This window comes from Hyaena hyaena, unplaced genomic scaffold, assembly GCF_003009895.1.
Source record: "Hyaena hyaena isolate Hyena2069 unplaced genomic scaffold, ASM300989v1 scaffold_229, whole genome shotgun sequence".
Taxonomy (NCBI): Eukaryota; Metazoa; Chordata; class Mammalia; order Carnivora; family Hyaenidae; genus Hyaena; species Hyaena hyaena.
Genome location: NW_024080861.1, coordinates 1,709,832 through 1,725,413, shown reverse-complemented (window position 1 = coordinate 1,725,413; position 15,582 = coordinate 1,709,832). Strand labels below are relative to the sequence as shown.

At 44.0% G+C, this 15,582-nt stretch overlaps 1 protein-coding gene and 1 long non-coding RNA gene across 5 annotated transcripts in view; one reads left to right on the top strand and one right to left on the bottom strand.

Moving 5' to 3' along the window:
* The window catches only part of NHSL1 (NHS like 1), a 249,925-nt gene that overhangs the window by 94,029 nt on the left and 140,314 nt on the right, over nucleotides 1-15,582 (top strand). Inside the window, exon 1 of one of the 3 annotated variants that reach the window (XM_039243575.1) lies at nucleotides 15,063-15,358. The exons of 1 other annotated variant lie outside the window; for it this stretch is intronic. In XM_039243575.1, coding sequence (XP_039099506.1) covers nucleotides 15,157-15,358 — 202 coding nt within the window. In that variant the 5' untranslated portion in view covers nucleotides 15,063-15,156. Of the gene's footprint in view, nucleotides 1-15,062; nucleotides 15,359-15,582 lie in introns of those variants that run through there. One more of the 3 variants, XM_039243576.1, reaches the window with a different exon arrangement.
* On the bottom strand, nucleotides 1,264-14,437 carry LOC120239370. Of its 2 annotated transcripts, none has more exons than XR_005530420.1 (3): nucleotides 13,382-14,437; nucleotides 11,875-11,998; nucleotides 1,264-1,842 (listed from the first exon to the last, which is right to left on the bottom strand). It is a non-coding gene; the product is annotated as an uncharacterized LOC120239370 (long non-coding RNA). The 2 variants fall into 2 exon arrangements; XR_005530419.1 differs by lacking the exon at nucleotides 1,264-1,842 and adding an exon at nucleotides 11,050-11,268.

Genomic DNA, 15,582 nt, shown 5'->3' with positions numbered 1-15,582 from the left:
TCTGCTCTGGCTGTGTCCCTCTCTCCCACCTTATGAGGCTGGTGGCGAAACATTTTATTAGACTGCCGATTTCTTTAGTTACACTTTAACATGAAGCTATCCTCTAGTTAGGTAAACTAGATCTTGATCTTTCCTCAGACTTCATCGTAATTTCATTTTGTAGAGGGCATACTTATGTATTGATTCTTAAATGATTTGGATAATTCTCAAGTGATGTCACTTTTTTTAAATTTTTAAATGTTTATTTATTTTTTGAGAGAGAGAAAGACAGCATGAGCTGAAGAGGGGCAGAGAGAGAGGGAGACACAGAATCTGAAGCAGGCTCCAGGCTCTGAGCTGTCAGCACAGAGCCTGACATAGGGCTCGAACTCCTAAACTGCAAGGTCATGACCTGAGCTGAAGTCGGATACTTAACCAACTGAGCTACCCAGGCGCCCCTAGTGATGTCACTTAAGAAAGTGACATCATTTGACATGATCTCAAATACAGGCTAGAGCCTGCTGTAATTTCTTATGTGCTGAATAAGTAGTATTGAACTATGTGATAGATTAAAAGTTACTTGAGACCTTTAGGGTTTTTTTTTCCTCTTATTTTGAAATTTAACTTGCTGTTGGCTAAGCATTTTCTTATCAACTATAACCAATAAAGTGTTATGGAACTATATAGTAACTGGTATTTTTCTTCTATGTTCATTTTTTTCCCCTAGAAAAATCATCAGCAAAGTAAACTTTAGAAAATTCCTGGAACACATTTTGAGCGCGAGAGAGATTTGACGAAATTTAGCATTTTCTACTTCTTTGTTTTTTAGCCATTTGAAGTAACTGTCATAACTTATGTATGAGGTAAGGAGCTACACCTATGCTATTTTTGTAGTTATTCCTTTTAAGCTGTTAGATTTCAAATTTTTCTATGAGCCATTCGTGGCCTCATACACTGTGGGAAGAGGAACGTGCCTAGTGATTGTGAACAGGTCATGTGCAGGGACTTGAGAATTTTGTTTTATAGGTGAGACAAGGTACTCAGTCCTTTCCTTGGAGACGGTGGTGTGAGTGAACCGTTTCCCTCCCTGCCAGCTCCCCAGGTCCTCATGACACGGTGCCACCCACTCCCGGCCTTACCTGTCACCTCACTTGTCCACCAGCCACATCTGCTTCAAGACCTGGAAGGTCAGTGGCTACCTCTTTGCTGCTGCTGAAAATAACCTACTAATTACTGAGTGTGATGATGTCAGCGTTTTCTCATTTAATTTTCATAATAGCCTGGAGAAAGTCTCCGGTATCTCCAGTGTGCAGGGGTTTGAGCCTAGGGGTTGGGAAACCAAGGACATTCCCCACCTGGGTGCGTTTTGAGGTCACACTGTCCCCGTTCTCCCCATGTCTGAGGGGGACGACCGAGTGGCCGGGCTCGGGGTAGGGGTGGGGAGGTTGAGAGGGACATCTGTCTCTGTCTCCATTTGTGCTTCAGTCAACCCCCTCCAGGCTGCCATCCGTGGAGAGGGTCCAGCGTGTATTTTGTAGAAGTACTTCATCCTTCTTTGAAGTTCTCTTTGAAGGCGTATCTCGGAGGAGTGTATTATAGAAACAAAAGTTCTCTTGACCCCACTATCCATATTTGACCCAGGGGAATGAGTGTTTCAACCAAAACTTCTGAATGTCTGAAGTGTCCTTTCGGGCTTTTGTTTTCTAAATTTCTTTTTATTAAGGTGAGTTTGTTATCTGAAGACGTGGACAGCTGAAGTAGTCATTATCCAATTGGATTCCCCTTCTCTAAATAACCTTTTTTCTTGGGGACTTTGATGACTGGCAGGAGCTGGCAGTGTCTATGACTGTAAAAATTGTTGCGCTAAAGAGAAAAGCATATAAAGATAAAGCCGTCTTTATATTCTGCTTGTTATGCTTTCATGAGTTCCAGAAAGGTTAAATTTGGTAGGCTTTTTAAGAAAACATTCTTAGGCAATGAGTGAAATGTTAATAGACACAATATATAGGAGGGACATAAAAGGCCATGCCCTTAAGCAAATTTGCACGTCAAGTATAGAAATGTAGAGCTCATATTTTAGATCTATCCTGCTGTGAAATGTTCTTTTAATTACCCGAACAGGGCTGTCGGAAAAGGGTCAGGTAAATTGGTTAATAAGAGGTACACGCCCGTGGTGCCTTTAGTTGAAGAGTGAGTGAAAAAGTTTTTCATATTGACCATTTTATAAAAACTTTAAAATAATTTGAGCAGGGGCTCCTGGGAGTCAGTCAAGTGTCCAACTCTTTTTTTTTTTTTTTTATTTAAAAAAAATTTTTTTTTTTAATGTTTTTATTTATTTCTAGGAGAGAGAGAGAGACAGCGTGAGCAGGGGAGGGTCAGAGAGAGAGGGAGTCACAGACTGAAACAGGCTCCAGGCTCTGAGCTGGCAGTCAGCACAGAGCCCGACGCGGGGCTCGAACCCACGAACCGCGAGATCATGACCCAAGCGAAAGTCGGACGCTAAACCGACTAAGCCACCCAGGCGCCCCTGTCCAACTCTTGATTTTGGCTCAGGTCATGATCTCATGGTTCCAGAGATCAAGCCCCATGTCAGGTTCTGCACTGAGTGTAAAGAATCTGCTTGGGATTCTCTCTCTCTCTCTCTCTCTCTCTCTCTCTCCCTCCCTCCCTCTCTCTCTCTCTCTCAAAATAAACAAACTCAAAGAAAATGATTTGGGCAGTATAATACCATTTATGAAACTTAGACAAAACAGAACTATATCTTATTGATGAATACACTGACACCCAGAAAAAGTGTGCAGTATGTGGGAATGATACAGGCCACACTGAGAATAATGGCTACAGTGGGAGACTGGGGACAGGAGGGAAATTTATCTCTAACATTTTAGTTTTTAAAAAACAGAAGTAAATATAGCAAAATGCTAACTATGAAATCTGTGCTGATTTCTCTTCCTTTCTTTGTGTTTAAAATAACTCTGAATGAAAATTAAACATTAGATAGTTACAGAATTTTCAGTGTGGGGAGGCCTGGCTGGCTCAGTCAGTAGAGCGAGTGATTCCTGATCTTGGGGTCATGAGTTCAAGCCACACATTGGGTGTAGAGATTACTTTAAAAAATAAAATCTTAAAAAAAAAATTTACAGTGTATGTTTAGCTGTAATGTTTTTTTCCACATATTATGTAAAAAATAGAAAATCCAAAATAGTAAAGATTAAAACAACCTGTTATACTTCATTCTGCTTGTAATATCTACTGACAATATTTCAGTGTATCATCCTAGTCTATGTGATATACATTTGGTTTTATATCTATGATGTTTGTACATTTTCAGTGAGATTATGAGTAGTGATTTGAAGCTTATGTATTTACTTGATATTTTAGTGTAATTTTAGGTACTGAAGTTAGGTGTCAAAACTGGTGATTTTCAATTTTTAATATGCAGAAGACTCATCTGGGGAGCTTGTATAAATGTGGATTCTCGGGGCACCTGAGTGGCTCAGTCAATTAAGCATCCGACTTTGGCTCAGGTCATGATCTCACTGTTCATGGGTTTGAGCCCTGCATTGGGCTCTGTGCTGACAGCTCAGAAGCTCAGAGCCTGGAGCCTTCTTCAGATTCTTTGTCTCCCTCTTTCTCTGCCCCTCCCCAACTCATGCTCGCTCGCGCATGCGCGCGCGCACTCTCTCTCTCTCTCTCAAAAATAAATAAACACTAAAAAATTAAAAATAAAGAAGTAAGTAAATAAATAAATAAATGTGGATTCTCAGGTCCCTCTTCAGAGGTGTGTACTAAAATAGACTCCAGGAATGTGCATTTTTGTAAACAATTTTATAAAATTTATTTATCTTGAAAGAGAGCGAGAGAGGGAGAGAGAGAGCAAGAGGGGAGGGGCAGTGAAAGGGACAGACCAAATCCCAAGCAGGCTCCATATCGTCAGCGCAGAGCCCCATGTGGAGCTGGAACTCACAAACTGTGAGATCATGACCTGAGCAGACATCATGAGTCAGATGCTTAACTGACTAACTGAGACACACAGGCACCCCAGGAATGTGCCTTTTTAACCCTCCTGGTCCCCTCACTCACCTGCCCCAAACCCATGGTGATTCTGATACAGGTGTCCTAAGGAACACAGTTTGGGAAACATTTGTGTGCACTGTCTCGGCTTGGGCAGCCTGTACAACTCTGAGCACAGTTTATACTTCTTTGTCTAATCCAGAGTCAGCAAACAATAGTCTGTGAACCAAATACAGGCTACCACCTGTTTTCGTAAATAAAGTTTTATTGAAACCCAGCCACCCTGATTGGTTTGTGTATTGTCTGGCTACTTATTTTTTGCCACGATGGCAGATCTAGTAGTTGCAACAGATTATAGAGCTGGCAAGGCCTAGAATATTTACCGTCTGGCTCTTTACAAAAATGTATTCCGACCCCTGCACGTAATCTAGCATTTTGTGCGGGAGAGTATCACAGAAAGTACGGGAAAGAAACTGGAGTACATTTAACAGGAGAAAGTTGAATACGGTGCTGAAGGGCATGTAATTGACCAGTTTAATTTAACAAACATCTATTTCATCTTGCCGTGTACCAGGCGCTGTGCACATGACAAAAGGCTTGGTTTTCCCAGTTTACCATCTTTAATGGCTCAGATGTAATAGGATAAGGACATCATCTCTCTTTACGCGGTGCTTTGCCGACACTTGGCAGGGTACCTAATAATCTAGTCCCTGCAGTTAGGAATGATGGCCTAGGAGTCTTCAGCCCTCCGTAACTTGCCCAGCAGGTGCCCTGATAAATGCGATTCAGAAATGTGCATCTCCTCCCCCCAACTTGTTCAGATGAGTGGAGTGTATTGCTGTGCCCCAACCACATTTGGCCAATGGAATGTTAGCAACTTTGATGCAGAAGACGCTTAGGGAGTTGAGTGTTGCTCTTTGGTGCCATTACCATGAGAAAGATAAACTTGGACTGGCCTGCTGGTCTTAGGATGGAGGGGGTCAGGAGAGGCACCAAGGGACTACCGCTAAGGTGACTAATCAATCTGATATGCCTGGAACCGCCCCAGTTTTAAAACAAGTTCCATGTCCTGGAAAATCCCTGAGTCTTGAACACACCGGGGCAGCCGCCTTGGAGCAGAGCCTCCCCCAGCTGAGTCCAGCCTAGACTAGCTGAGCTCCAGACAGCCCACAGACTGATGAGAAACCATGAATGAGTGTTGTCCTAAGCCACCGAGTTTTGGAGTGGTTTGTTCGGCAGCAGTAGTTACGTGATATAGTGCCCAATAAACACTTGCTTGTTTGAGCTGAGATAGCTCCTAGTTGAAGTTGTGAAGGGTGAGTGAAAGTTCAGCAAATGGAGGAGATGGCAAGTGTATCAGCAGATGGAGCACCATGAATCCAGCACCAGGCGCTTAGAGTACGGTGTGAGTGGGCGTGTGGGGGACAACTTTGAGGGGTGCACAACTGAGCGTGGGGCAGCCCATTCCTCAGAGCACTGCGGTAGCCCAGGTGTGAGACCTGAGGCTGAGACAGTCAGCAGGAAAGAAGGGAAGGCCAAGGTTTGGTTGTCCGGCAGACTTTCTTCAAATCTCAATTCTGTTACCTAATAACTTGGGGGATATTAGGCAAGTTACTTTATCACCTTTTTCTTCAGTGTCTGCATCTATAAAATATGTGTAATATATTTTGCACAGGGTTTTTGTCCGAGGGAAAAAACTAACAGGAAAGGGCATGTTGTTTTCATTCTAACTCCACACTTCCCTGTCAAGACGGCGGCAAACCATTTGGCTGCCTGAAAGCCAGTTGGACATTAGGACTATCTGTTCAGTGTTGTCAGAACTCTTCAGAGTTTGCTTTTCTTCACTGTTTTTTTTTAAAGTTTTAAATTTTATTATTCATTTTCACTCGTTATGCCCCAGGGGAAAAGGGATTATTTGGATTTGAGGAGAAGGAATACTCTGAAATAACTGAAGATTACTGATTATATTCATCTATGTATTGTCAATAATTTAAAAAGTGCTCTTCAAATTAACGCCACTTTGGCAAAAAAGTAGCACTTTTCATCACATCATGATCTACCTCACACAAAACTAAAAATATTTTCATCTGTGGGAGCAACAGGTACATGGAAAATCCTCCTCTCAGTTTTGCTGTGGACCTAAAACTGCTTTAAAAAAAATCTATAAAAAAAAAAAAGAGGAAGAACTGAAAGTAATTTCCAAATTTTTAAAAAGTATATCTCCCCCCTGTCCCCCCAGATAATCTATAAAGGACTTTATAAGAATGCACTTAGGGTCCACCCAGATCATCCAGGATAATCTCTCAGGTCAAGATCTCTAATTTAATCATATCTGCACACTCCTTTTCCATATAAAGTAATATTTATAGATGTTTCTCCTCCCATTACACTAAAAAAAAAGAATCAAGGATTATAAGGGCTATTAATTTTCTGCCAAGCCACTGGTTTTTTGTTTTGTTTTGTTTTTTACCAAATTATCATGTTGGCCAAATTCAGTGGTATGTTGGAGCCAGGGTATACTGGCTTTGAAATCCAGTTCTGATATTTTTAGGATTTTAGCAGGCTGGTTGTGAAACCATTGGCAGCTTGAAATTGGCCATGATTGGGAGTGTTTACACCACAGAAATACTATAGATCAGGGCTTCCCACACCCCTCACCCAGGCAGCTGGCTTAACAAGACTCCATTGACTACCAAACCCCTTAATCACCAGGAAATTCATCTCTGAGTACTTCTCAGCCCTCAGAACCATGTCAGGTCTCCAGAGGCATGGCCTAAGGCCCCTACTTGCTGCTTTCATTTTCCTTCTTGCATTATGGTAAAGATAACTGTGTGTATATCTTGTGTCCTAGAATATATCGTAAACTCCTGTAGGGCGGGGCTCTATCTTTTGTGCTTTAGAATCAGCTTGCCTGACTGATCTCCCAGAAGGAGACCAATAAATATTTGAACTGATCCCTTTATCTGGGTTCTTTCTCATCATTGGAGATACTAAAAAAAACTGATGTCTAGAGGGAATTGCACTAATCCTAAATATATATATTTGCATTTCTGTCTCCTTTGTTTGGTCACATGTTTTAATCGGGGTACAGGGTACCACCAGTATATGATTTTATGCCTATTTTGTTTACTCAAATTGTTAGAAGATTTGTTTGGTTCAGTGGAGTCACTGCAGGTATCGGCAGTATCTAACCCATGTGTAATGTGGCACGGTAGTGTAATAAAGGATAGCTAAATTGATAAAATGGCTGTTGAAAAACCAGATGTATTCAGTGTTCCCCATAGGTTTTGCCATAAACCCCTTGGAGCGTCACTTAAAGGTTGATTTAAAAATTTTCTTTGTCTTCAACAGGTACCAGGAAAAACTGATGTAAAAAAATTTCCACTGTCACAGAGCAACTCAATTCACACTGTAGAACACAGGAGGTCCGGGCCTGTCTGTGTGGATTAGCAGACAGGATGTGGGCTGCTTCACAGAGTTTGGCTCATTGTGATTGCCACAGATTCTGCGCCAGATCGTTAGATTCTGGAATTTTGGTGGATGAAAGCAGTGCAGATCTCCTAACAAAGTACGGAAAGCATAGAGCCTCGCAGTTTGATGGCCCTGTTTCTTATCAAAGTGAAGCGGTCTAACTCTATGACTAATAGAATTTTATTACCACCCTTTAATTCAGGTTATATAGATTTTTGGTCAGATTATAAATTTTTACTTTTGCCTTTTGGAATTTAGTGATAAAGGAAAGATTGCTATAAAGCTCTAATTATCTCCTTCCCTGAAACATGTTAAGATCAAAAGAAAGAGGTACTTGGAAATGAATAGACGGGTTGTATTGCTCACTCTTTCAGCCAGCAGTCATTACCGCTGGCTGTGCGAAGGTAAGAGACACGGAGGTGGACAGATGAGATCCCTGTCCTTAGGGAGCAGTCCAGTCCAGTACTGAGCTAACTCAAGGCTGATCTGGGGACTGGCATCACGTGGGCCCTCGGAGGGCTTCAGAATTTCAGGCCTGACTCCATGCCTGAATCAGACTCTGTGTTTTAATAAAATCTTATGTGATTTATGTACATGATAAAGTTTGTGAAGAAAGGTTGAGTAGGGGGCGCTCCTGGGTGGCTCAGTCGGTTAAACGGCCAATTCGGCTCAGGTCATGATCTCACAGTTCGTGAGTTCAGCTGTCAGTGCCAAGGCCGTTTCAGATCCTCTGTCCCCCTCCTCTCTGCCCCTCACCTGCTCACTCTCTCTCAAAAATAAACATTAAAAAGAAAAAGATTGAGTAGATAGAAAAAAAAATAATTACAGGGATCGCTGGAGAGACCATAGGAGTGGCATGAAGTACAAAGCAGATCATGATTAAAATTCTTTTTTAATTTTTATAAATTTTTATTTATTGAAATTTTTAATTTTTTTAATTTTTGAGAGAGAGAGAGAGAGACAAAGTGAGGGAGAGGCAGAGAGAGAGACACAGAATCTGAAGCAGGCTCCAGGCTCTGAGCTGTCAGCACAGAGCCCGATGTGGGGCTCAAACTCACAAACTGTGAGATCATGACCTCAGCTGACATCGGACGCTTAACCAAGTGAGCCACCCAGGTGCCCCACCTCCCCAATTTTGTTTTTTAATTTGAAATTTTAGTCTCAGAGTTAAGTTTCTCCTTGTTCTTCTATGAGAAGAGTGTCAAAGTCCATACTTAGTTTTAGGGGACCTTTTCATCTGACCCCTTTGGATGGGGACCTTTCCTTGGTTAGGGCTGGGACAGAGCTCCATTCTTGGTCCTCAGCTGCTAATCAAACCTCTGACACTCCGTGGTACCCATCAGTCAGTGATGGCGTCTGTACGAGGCAGCCTTTATGCCCTTGCTGTGCGCCACCTCCCCCCCGGGGGGGGGGGGGGCTGAGAGCAGTAATGCGCTGCCATATTGCTCCTATATCAAGTGATCCCACAGGAACAATGTGGCAAAGCCTTCCCGTGTCAGACCATTTCAGGAGTCTTTTTCAGATATGAAGACGTTGAAAGGTGGGATTGAGGCTTGTGATGACACATAATTACGAATGTCTGCATTTAATCTTTCTCTTTAAGGGAAATATCACTGTTCATTTCACTGAAAGGAACCTCACTACTCTGTCTTTTTAAAGCTAGAGCCTGATGAAAACACCGTAATTCTCTTGCTTTTAAATATTGGAGCAGTAGTAGGTGAGGAAACCCTGAACACAGGCCTGATTTTGTTTTCCATGACTTTCTTCTTGAGCAAATCAATTTAATTCCTTAGGGGATGGGAGGTGGATGACAGGGAGGATTTAGTGTTCTGTGGGCGTTGGCTCGCAGTGGCCCTGGGTGGGTAATGGGTTTTGTTTTGTTTTGTTTTGTTTTTTCATTATAAACCGTCTGACTCAGAGTGTTCACTTCTAGATGTTGAGATAAGCATTCATTCTTAGCCTGTACAAATTACTTCATAGAAAGTTTGCATTTAAATCGACCCTTAAATTATTTACAAGATCCGACAGTTGGGAAACCAACCACCCCCAGTCCTAGACGCTAAAGGTCCCTTTGGGTCGTCTGAGTGATTCATGTGGTAATCTGACCGGGTGTGGACTTGGGTGCCCCTGGCCGGTCAGGCTGCTGCAGAACAGGTCACGGTTTACATGGGGGATTGTTCTTACTGCCGCGCATGTTTTCCCTCCCCTGTGTCTGTGTGCACTGCCTGTCGTTGCCCGCCCCCCACGCCCCCTACCCCCTACCCTCACCAGTGTCTTCAGGGCATCTCTGTTCTCCATAGGGTTCTGGCTTCGGGGTTCTGCCTTCTGGGTTTGAAGGGAGGGGTCAGGGCAGGTTAAGGGATACCTGGACCTTAAAAGTCTCGTTGCTCCTGGGGCGCCTGGGTGGCTTAGTCGGTTGAGCATCCGACTTTCGCTTAGGTCATGATCTCGCGGTTCGTGGGTTCGAGCCCCGCGTCGGGCTCTGTGCTGACTGCCAGCTCGGAGCCTGGAGCCTGTTTCAGAGTCTGTGTCTCCCTCTCTCTCTGACCCTCCCCTGCTCATGCTGTCTCTCTCTATCCTAGAAATAAAATAAAAATATTAAAAAAAAAAAAAGTCTCGTTGCTCCTTTGTAGCCTCTGAAGCCAAAAAACTGATAGCACTTGAAATTAGTTTCTACTCTTGGCTGGCATTTTACACAGATGGCAAAGGAGGCAATTACACGCCTGAGCGGGCTGAGGAAGGTTTGTCTAATCCTATGTCTTGTCATGTTTAACAATTTTTACTAAATCAAAGACTTCCATTCGAGCTAAGCTCCTTTTTAAGGATGTCAGTATATATCGGAACATGAAATATCATGTCTCTTGGCAAAGACTTTCCAAACGTATTCGATCTATCCAGGTGACTCTTGGGAGAAACATAAATAAATCTTTCCAAATTAATGGATATTTGACCGAGGAATTCCCAAAGAAGATCCCAGAGCTTCTTTTAGTAATATATGCTGGTGTCTCCCAGTTTTTTTTTTTTTAATGTTTTATTTATTTCTAGGAGAGAGAGAGAGAGAGACAGCATGAGCAGGGGAGGGTCAGAGAGAGAGGGAGTCACAGACTGAAACAGGCTCCAGGCTTTGAGCTGGCAGTCAGCACAGAGCCCGACGCGGGGCTCGAACCCACGAACCGTGAGATCATGACCTAAGCGAAAGTCGGACGCTTAACCGACTAAGCCACCCAGGCGCCCCGTGGTGTCTCCCAGTTTTTATAGGTAACTTTTTTTTTTGTAATGTATGACTTAAATCATTCCAGAAATAATATCATTTCTTGTTGCTTTGTTTTAGCAATGGGTAAATTTCTCACTGCCCTCACATGTTAAGAACTTCATACAAAAGAGGCACTGAATCGGAAACCTGTATTAGATCCGCCTGGGGGCTGCTATCCAGAGGCTGACCCCCCAGCCGTTTCAACCCCGTGAGGTCCACCTCGCCAGTAAAAGGGCAAGGGCGCTGGCCAGGAGGCAGCAGAAGCAAAGCCCTTGTACAAAAGCTACGCATTTCTTTCCATGGGTGCTTATCAACTTCCACTAAACACACAATTTAAGCAAGATTCTTTATCTGATTGCTCGATAATTCCTGGAGCCCAGCAGTGGCAAAGCGGTAGGAAGGGAGCAGTTATTGGCACGTTCGATGACAGCGCAAGTTTCGGTTTGACGGCCTGATGGGAGAGGGGAGATGGAAAAACGCGGCACCGCGAGGGATGCAGACAAAATCTGTGCAGCAGGTCTGTTTCAAAGGTCTGAGAAAGGTGTATTCTACTGTAGATTTTCATGGGAAAAAATGTTAAATTGAGATGTTTTATTACCCTGAAGATTCTATTTGAAGTAATTTGAAGAAATGGGTTAGAAGGGATTTTCCACTGCAGGGTCTTTGTGAAGATCAGCAGTAATATACATGAAGTGTGCATTACAAAGTAGCCGTGACCCTGGTGAGCAGCTGGGAGCAGTGGATTTGTATGGCTCTGGGGTCCAGAGAATTAAAATGTGTGGTTCATTGTAATTACTAAATAAATACAGTTTGAATGAAGGAAATAGCTTTGCAAGCAGCCCACTTAGCGATTTCCTAAGCTAATGGGAGTACCTATCTAACACAGATAGGGAAAATCTAAAAATTTCCTCTAAAGCTAATTTAAACTATTACGTTCTATCTTGGCCATAGAGGAACTCTGATCCAGTTGTAAAAGTAATTAAATTATTTGACCTCCTTTTACGTAAGTGAAGATATTAATAGTCAAGGGCCAATAAAACAGAAATATGGAACAGCACCAGTCAATGGAGAATTTGATATCATGCAGACGTATCCACGGGTCTTATGAATAATGAGGGATATATTAAGTGGGGAGTCCAGCATAAGAGTGTACTTACTTTGAAGGAGAGTCATGAGTCTAATCCCTGAATACACCAGTTATCCGTCTTGGCTACTTGGCAGTGAATATTCCTTCAGCCCCTCCCACGAGCTTGCTCTCAGATGTGTACAAGGACAGAGGTACTGGAGGAAAACACAGCAGTTACTAATGACACTAATTCATCTCTGCTATTGTGTGTGCATGTGTGCAAACTCCAAGGTGGGTGGGTTGGAAAAGCATTCAACAGTGTTTTGTGAATGGAATGAACAGCACAAGGTGTATTTCAGAGCTTTAGGTGTCTCTGGATTAAAAATACAGCTGCAGGGGCACCTGTGTGGCTCAGTCGGTTAAGCATGCACTGGATTTCTACTCTGGTCATAATCTTCAGGTTCATGAGATCGAGGCCTGCATGGGGCTTATGCCGGCAAGTGGAGCCTGCTTGGGATTCTCTCTCTGCTCTCTCTCTCTCCCTCCCTTGCTCTCTCTCTCAAAATAAATAAATACACTTTATATATATGTATATAGCTCTAGGATGTAGACATCAGGGAGGGAACAATTGTATTTTTGGGGGGTCCATAAGGATCTAAGGTCCTTAGAGAGTGCACCCACGGATGTCAGGGATTCCTGTGAATCTATGGAATGGAAGACAGTGTTCAGGATGTTTGTATACTTTCCGGAGCAATGGTCTTTTTTTTGTTTCAATTTTTATTTTATATTTTGAGATTCTCAAAGGGGTCTTTGACTCTGAAAGGGGATTTGATGTTTGAACTTGTATAGGCATTGACTGGTGCTATGCATAATTATTATCATTTTTACCCTTATGAAAGTGATCAAAGTAGAGGTATCATTCCAGTTTAATAGCTCAGAGTGCTTGGTGATGTAGCCAGCACTTCCAGTAAGGGGCAAAACTTTGAATCCAGTGGTGTCTGACATGACCTGCTCCTATTCCCGTGTGGTATCCTCTGTGTGATATTGTGTATTGTGTATGTGTATGCCTGAATTTCTCCATCTGGGAATTGAGGGATTTAAACTACATGAGCTCTTGGGGCACCTGGGCGCCCCAGTCTGTTACACAACTGCCTCTTGATTCTTGCTCGGGTCATGATCTCATGGGTTTGTGAGTTTGAGCCCTACATCCGGCTTTGTGCTAACAGTGCAGAGCCTCCCTGGGATTCTCTCTCTCTCTCTCTCTCTCTCTCTGACCCTCCCGTGCTCTCTCTTTCTCAAATAAACTTCAAAACAAAAAACTACACGAGCTCTTGAGGATGCTTTTAGCTTTTAAATTGATTCCATGGGGGTGCCTGGATGGCTCAGTCAGTTAAGCATCTGACTTCAGCTCAGGTCATAACCTCCTGGTCCATGGGTTCGAGCCCAGCGTCAGGCTCTGTGCTGACAGCTCAGAGCCTGGAGCCTGTCTAGGATTCTGTGTCTTCCTCTCTCTTTGCCCCTCCCCTGCCCACTTTCTGTCTCTCTCTCAAAAATAAACATTAAGGAAAAATTGAACTGATTCCATATCTGTTAATTACCTGGACTGTTTTGTAGCTTTGCCCTTCAGTCCCCAGTGCCCATTCAGTCTTGTGGTTTTCCTGGTGGTGCGAGCAGGCCACCTGAGGCATGCTTTGCAGCAGCTCTGTGCTTTTCTTCTACACATGTCTCAGTCCTTGTAAACGTACAGCGCTTGTAAACATGCAGAGCGTTTTTCTTAAAATCTCTGTGGATCGCAGTACACATGTGATGCGGATTCCACTTTTATAATTTTTTTAATCAAAGTTTATTTTCTGTTGCAAGGTATTAGTTTTAATATGTTTGCTTAGTGCTCAGTAAAGTCAAGTGAGATGGACCCAGTTCTCTACTTGTTGCTCAGCCTTCCTCGGAATAACCCTTGGGGGAGGGGGTGCCTGACCTCAGTCTCTGTGATGGAAAGTTATAGGGACTTTTTGTGCCCCCAGGACCATGGAATTATGCTGGCCTTGGGTGAAATGCTGCACCCAGTGCATTCCAACTTGCTGCTCTGGATATTTTGCTTGTCATAATTAATGGTTTTATGAGGCTCCAGGCTAGAGCCTGCAGCCAGATGCTGTTAACATAGCTCTCAGATGATGGTTCTCCTTGATAGGATGATCTTTCAAAACTAGGGAGGAATGACCCCAGGGGCTGCCTGTGGGGAGGCAGGAGAGGTTCCTTGGTCTCACCCCCCACTTCGGCTGCTGGTGGAAGACAGGAAGGAGAGGCAACAGCAGGTGTGAGAATGGCTGCATTTCCCCTTTGTAGGAGCTGGGAGCGAAGGGATAGCAGAATCCCTTTCATTCTCTTTGGAAATACATTTTCTTAGATGATCACATCCCTCAATCAATCAAGGAATGCTGGATGTTTGTGTAAAACTATATGTTCTTCTATACCCCCTTCCCAAAGTCCTACCTTCCTAAGTGTGGTCTGATGATTAATAATCGAGTTCTTCTTCTTCTTTTTTAAATTCCCAGAGGTCTGTATTCTGCACAGACTTGTATTTTCCGTAGCTTTGCGGGAGTTCCGAAGTTTGAGCCGCCACTGAAGTGTTGACTGTGGGGAGGAGGCGGGGTCTGCCGTCTCCAATGAGGAGCCTCCGGTGTCGGGGAAGCCTATCCCCTCTCCCCGGAGCGCTCCCTCTGTGATCCAAGCGAGAGCCACGCAGCCAGCCGGGTGTATTGTTTGCGGAGCCCTGTGGATGCCGAGCGGTTCAGGTTCACCGCCGGGGAAGGAGGGCAGGTGGGCGCCGCGTGATTCGGTGCTGCGCTGCGACAAGGGAGCCCGACTCTTCGATTCCTCCCGAGACACCTGTGTGGGTGAAGTTTAAAGGGGGCGCCTGGGTTGACGCCCGAGCCTCTTTCTCCAGCCTGAGGAGTTCCTGGCCGCAGCTGCCTGCCCGCGTGGGGAAGGATGCCCGGGAGAGGGGCAGGATTACCCAGTGCGATGCTAGGTATCCACCAAAGAATCGGAGTGCCTTGGCTCTGCTCTCCAAGTCCTGACAAGTGTTCCCGAAATGAACACCTGCTTCATTTTTAAAATTCTACCAAGTGCCGCCATGTGGCTAGGATAAAATACATTTTGTTGTTGTTGTTGTTTTGTTTCCTAACCCCCCCCCCCAAGTTTCCTTTTCTTTGTAACTGGGGGGGGGCACAGAAGCGTCTTGCTGCATAATGCCCTGCCTGACTCTCAGTGGGAAGGAGCAGGCTCGTTTAAAGGACATAGAACAGTTGTAACACCCAGCGTCTTGTTTTGCGGGGCTGTCCTTTGTCTGTAGTGGATTCTGGTGTGAAAGAAGATGAAAAAGGAAGGCTCGTCAGGGTCTTTCAGACTCAAGTCAAATGCAGGGTCTCTCTCACGGGCTGTGAGTTGGATAAATTTCTGCTCCTTGTCCAGGCAGACAAAGAGGCTGTTTCGCAGTGATGGAGAGCTCTCCGTCTGTGGGCAGCAGGTGGAAGCAGACGATGACAATTGGAATTACAGAACCCAGGCCAGAAAAGGTGACTTGATTTTTCTGTTTGTTTTTATGTAAACATTCTTAGAAGTCTGCACTGTAGAATTCTTTTTCTGCCGCCGATTTCCCTTCATGATTTTTGACCCTAGGAGGAGTTTCTGTTTTGGGATTCGGTGTCATTCATTGATTGTTTCCATGTATAAAATATAAGTGCTCTTCCAGCTAGATTCAGCTTGAGGTTGTGTCCCCCTGAGAAAGGTTAAATAACTG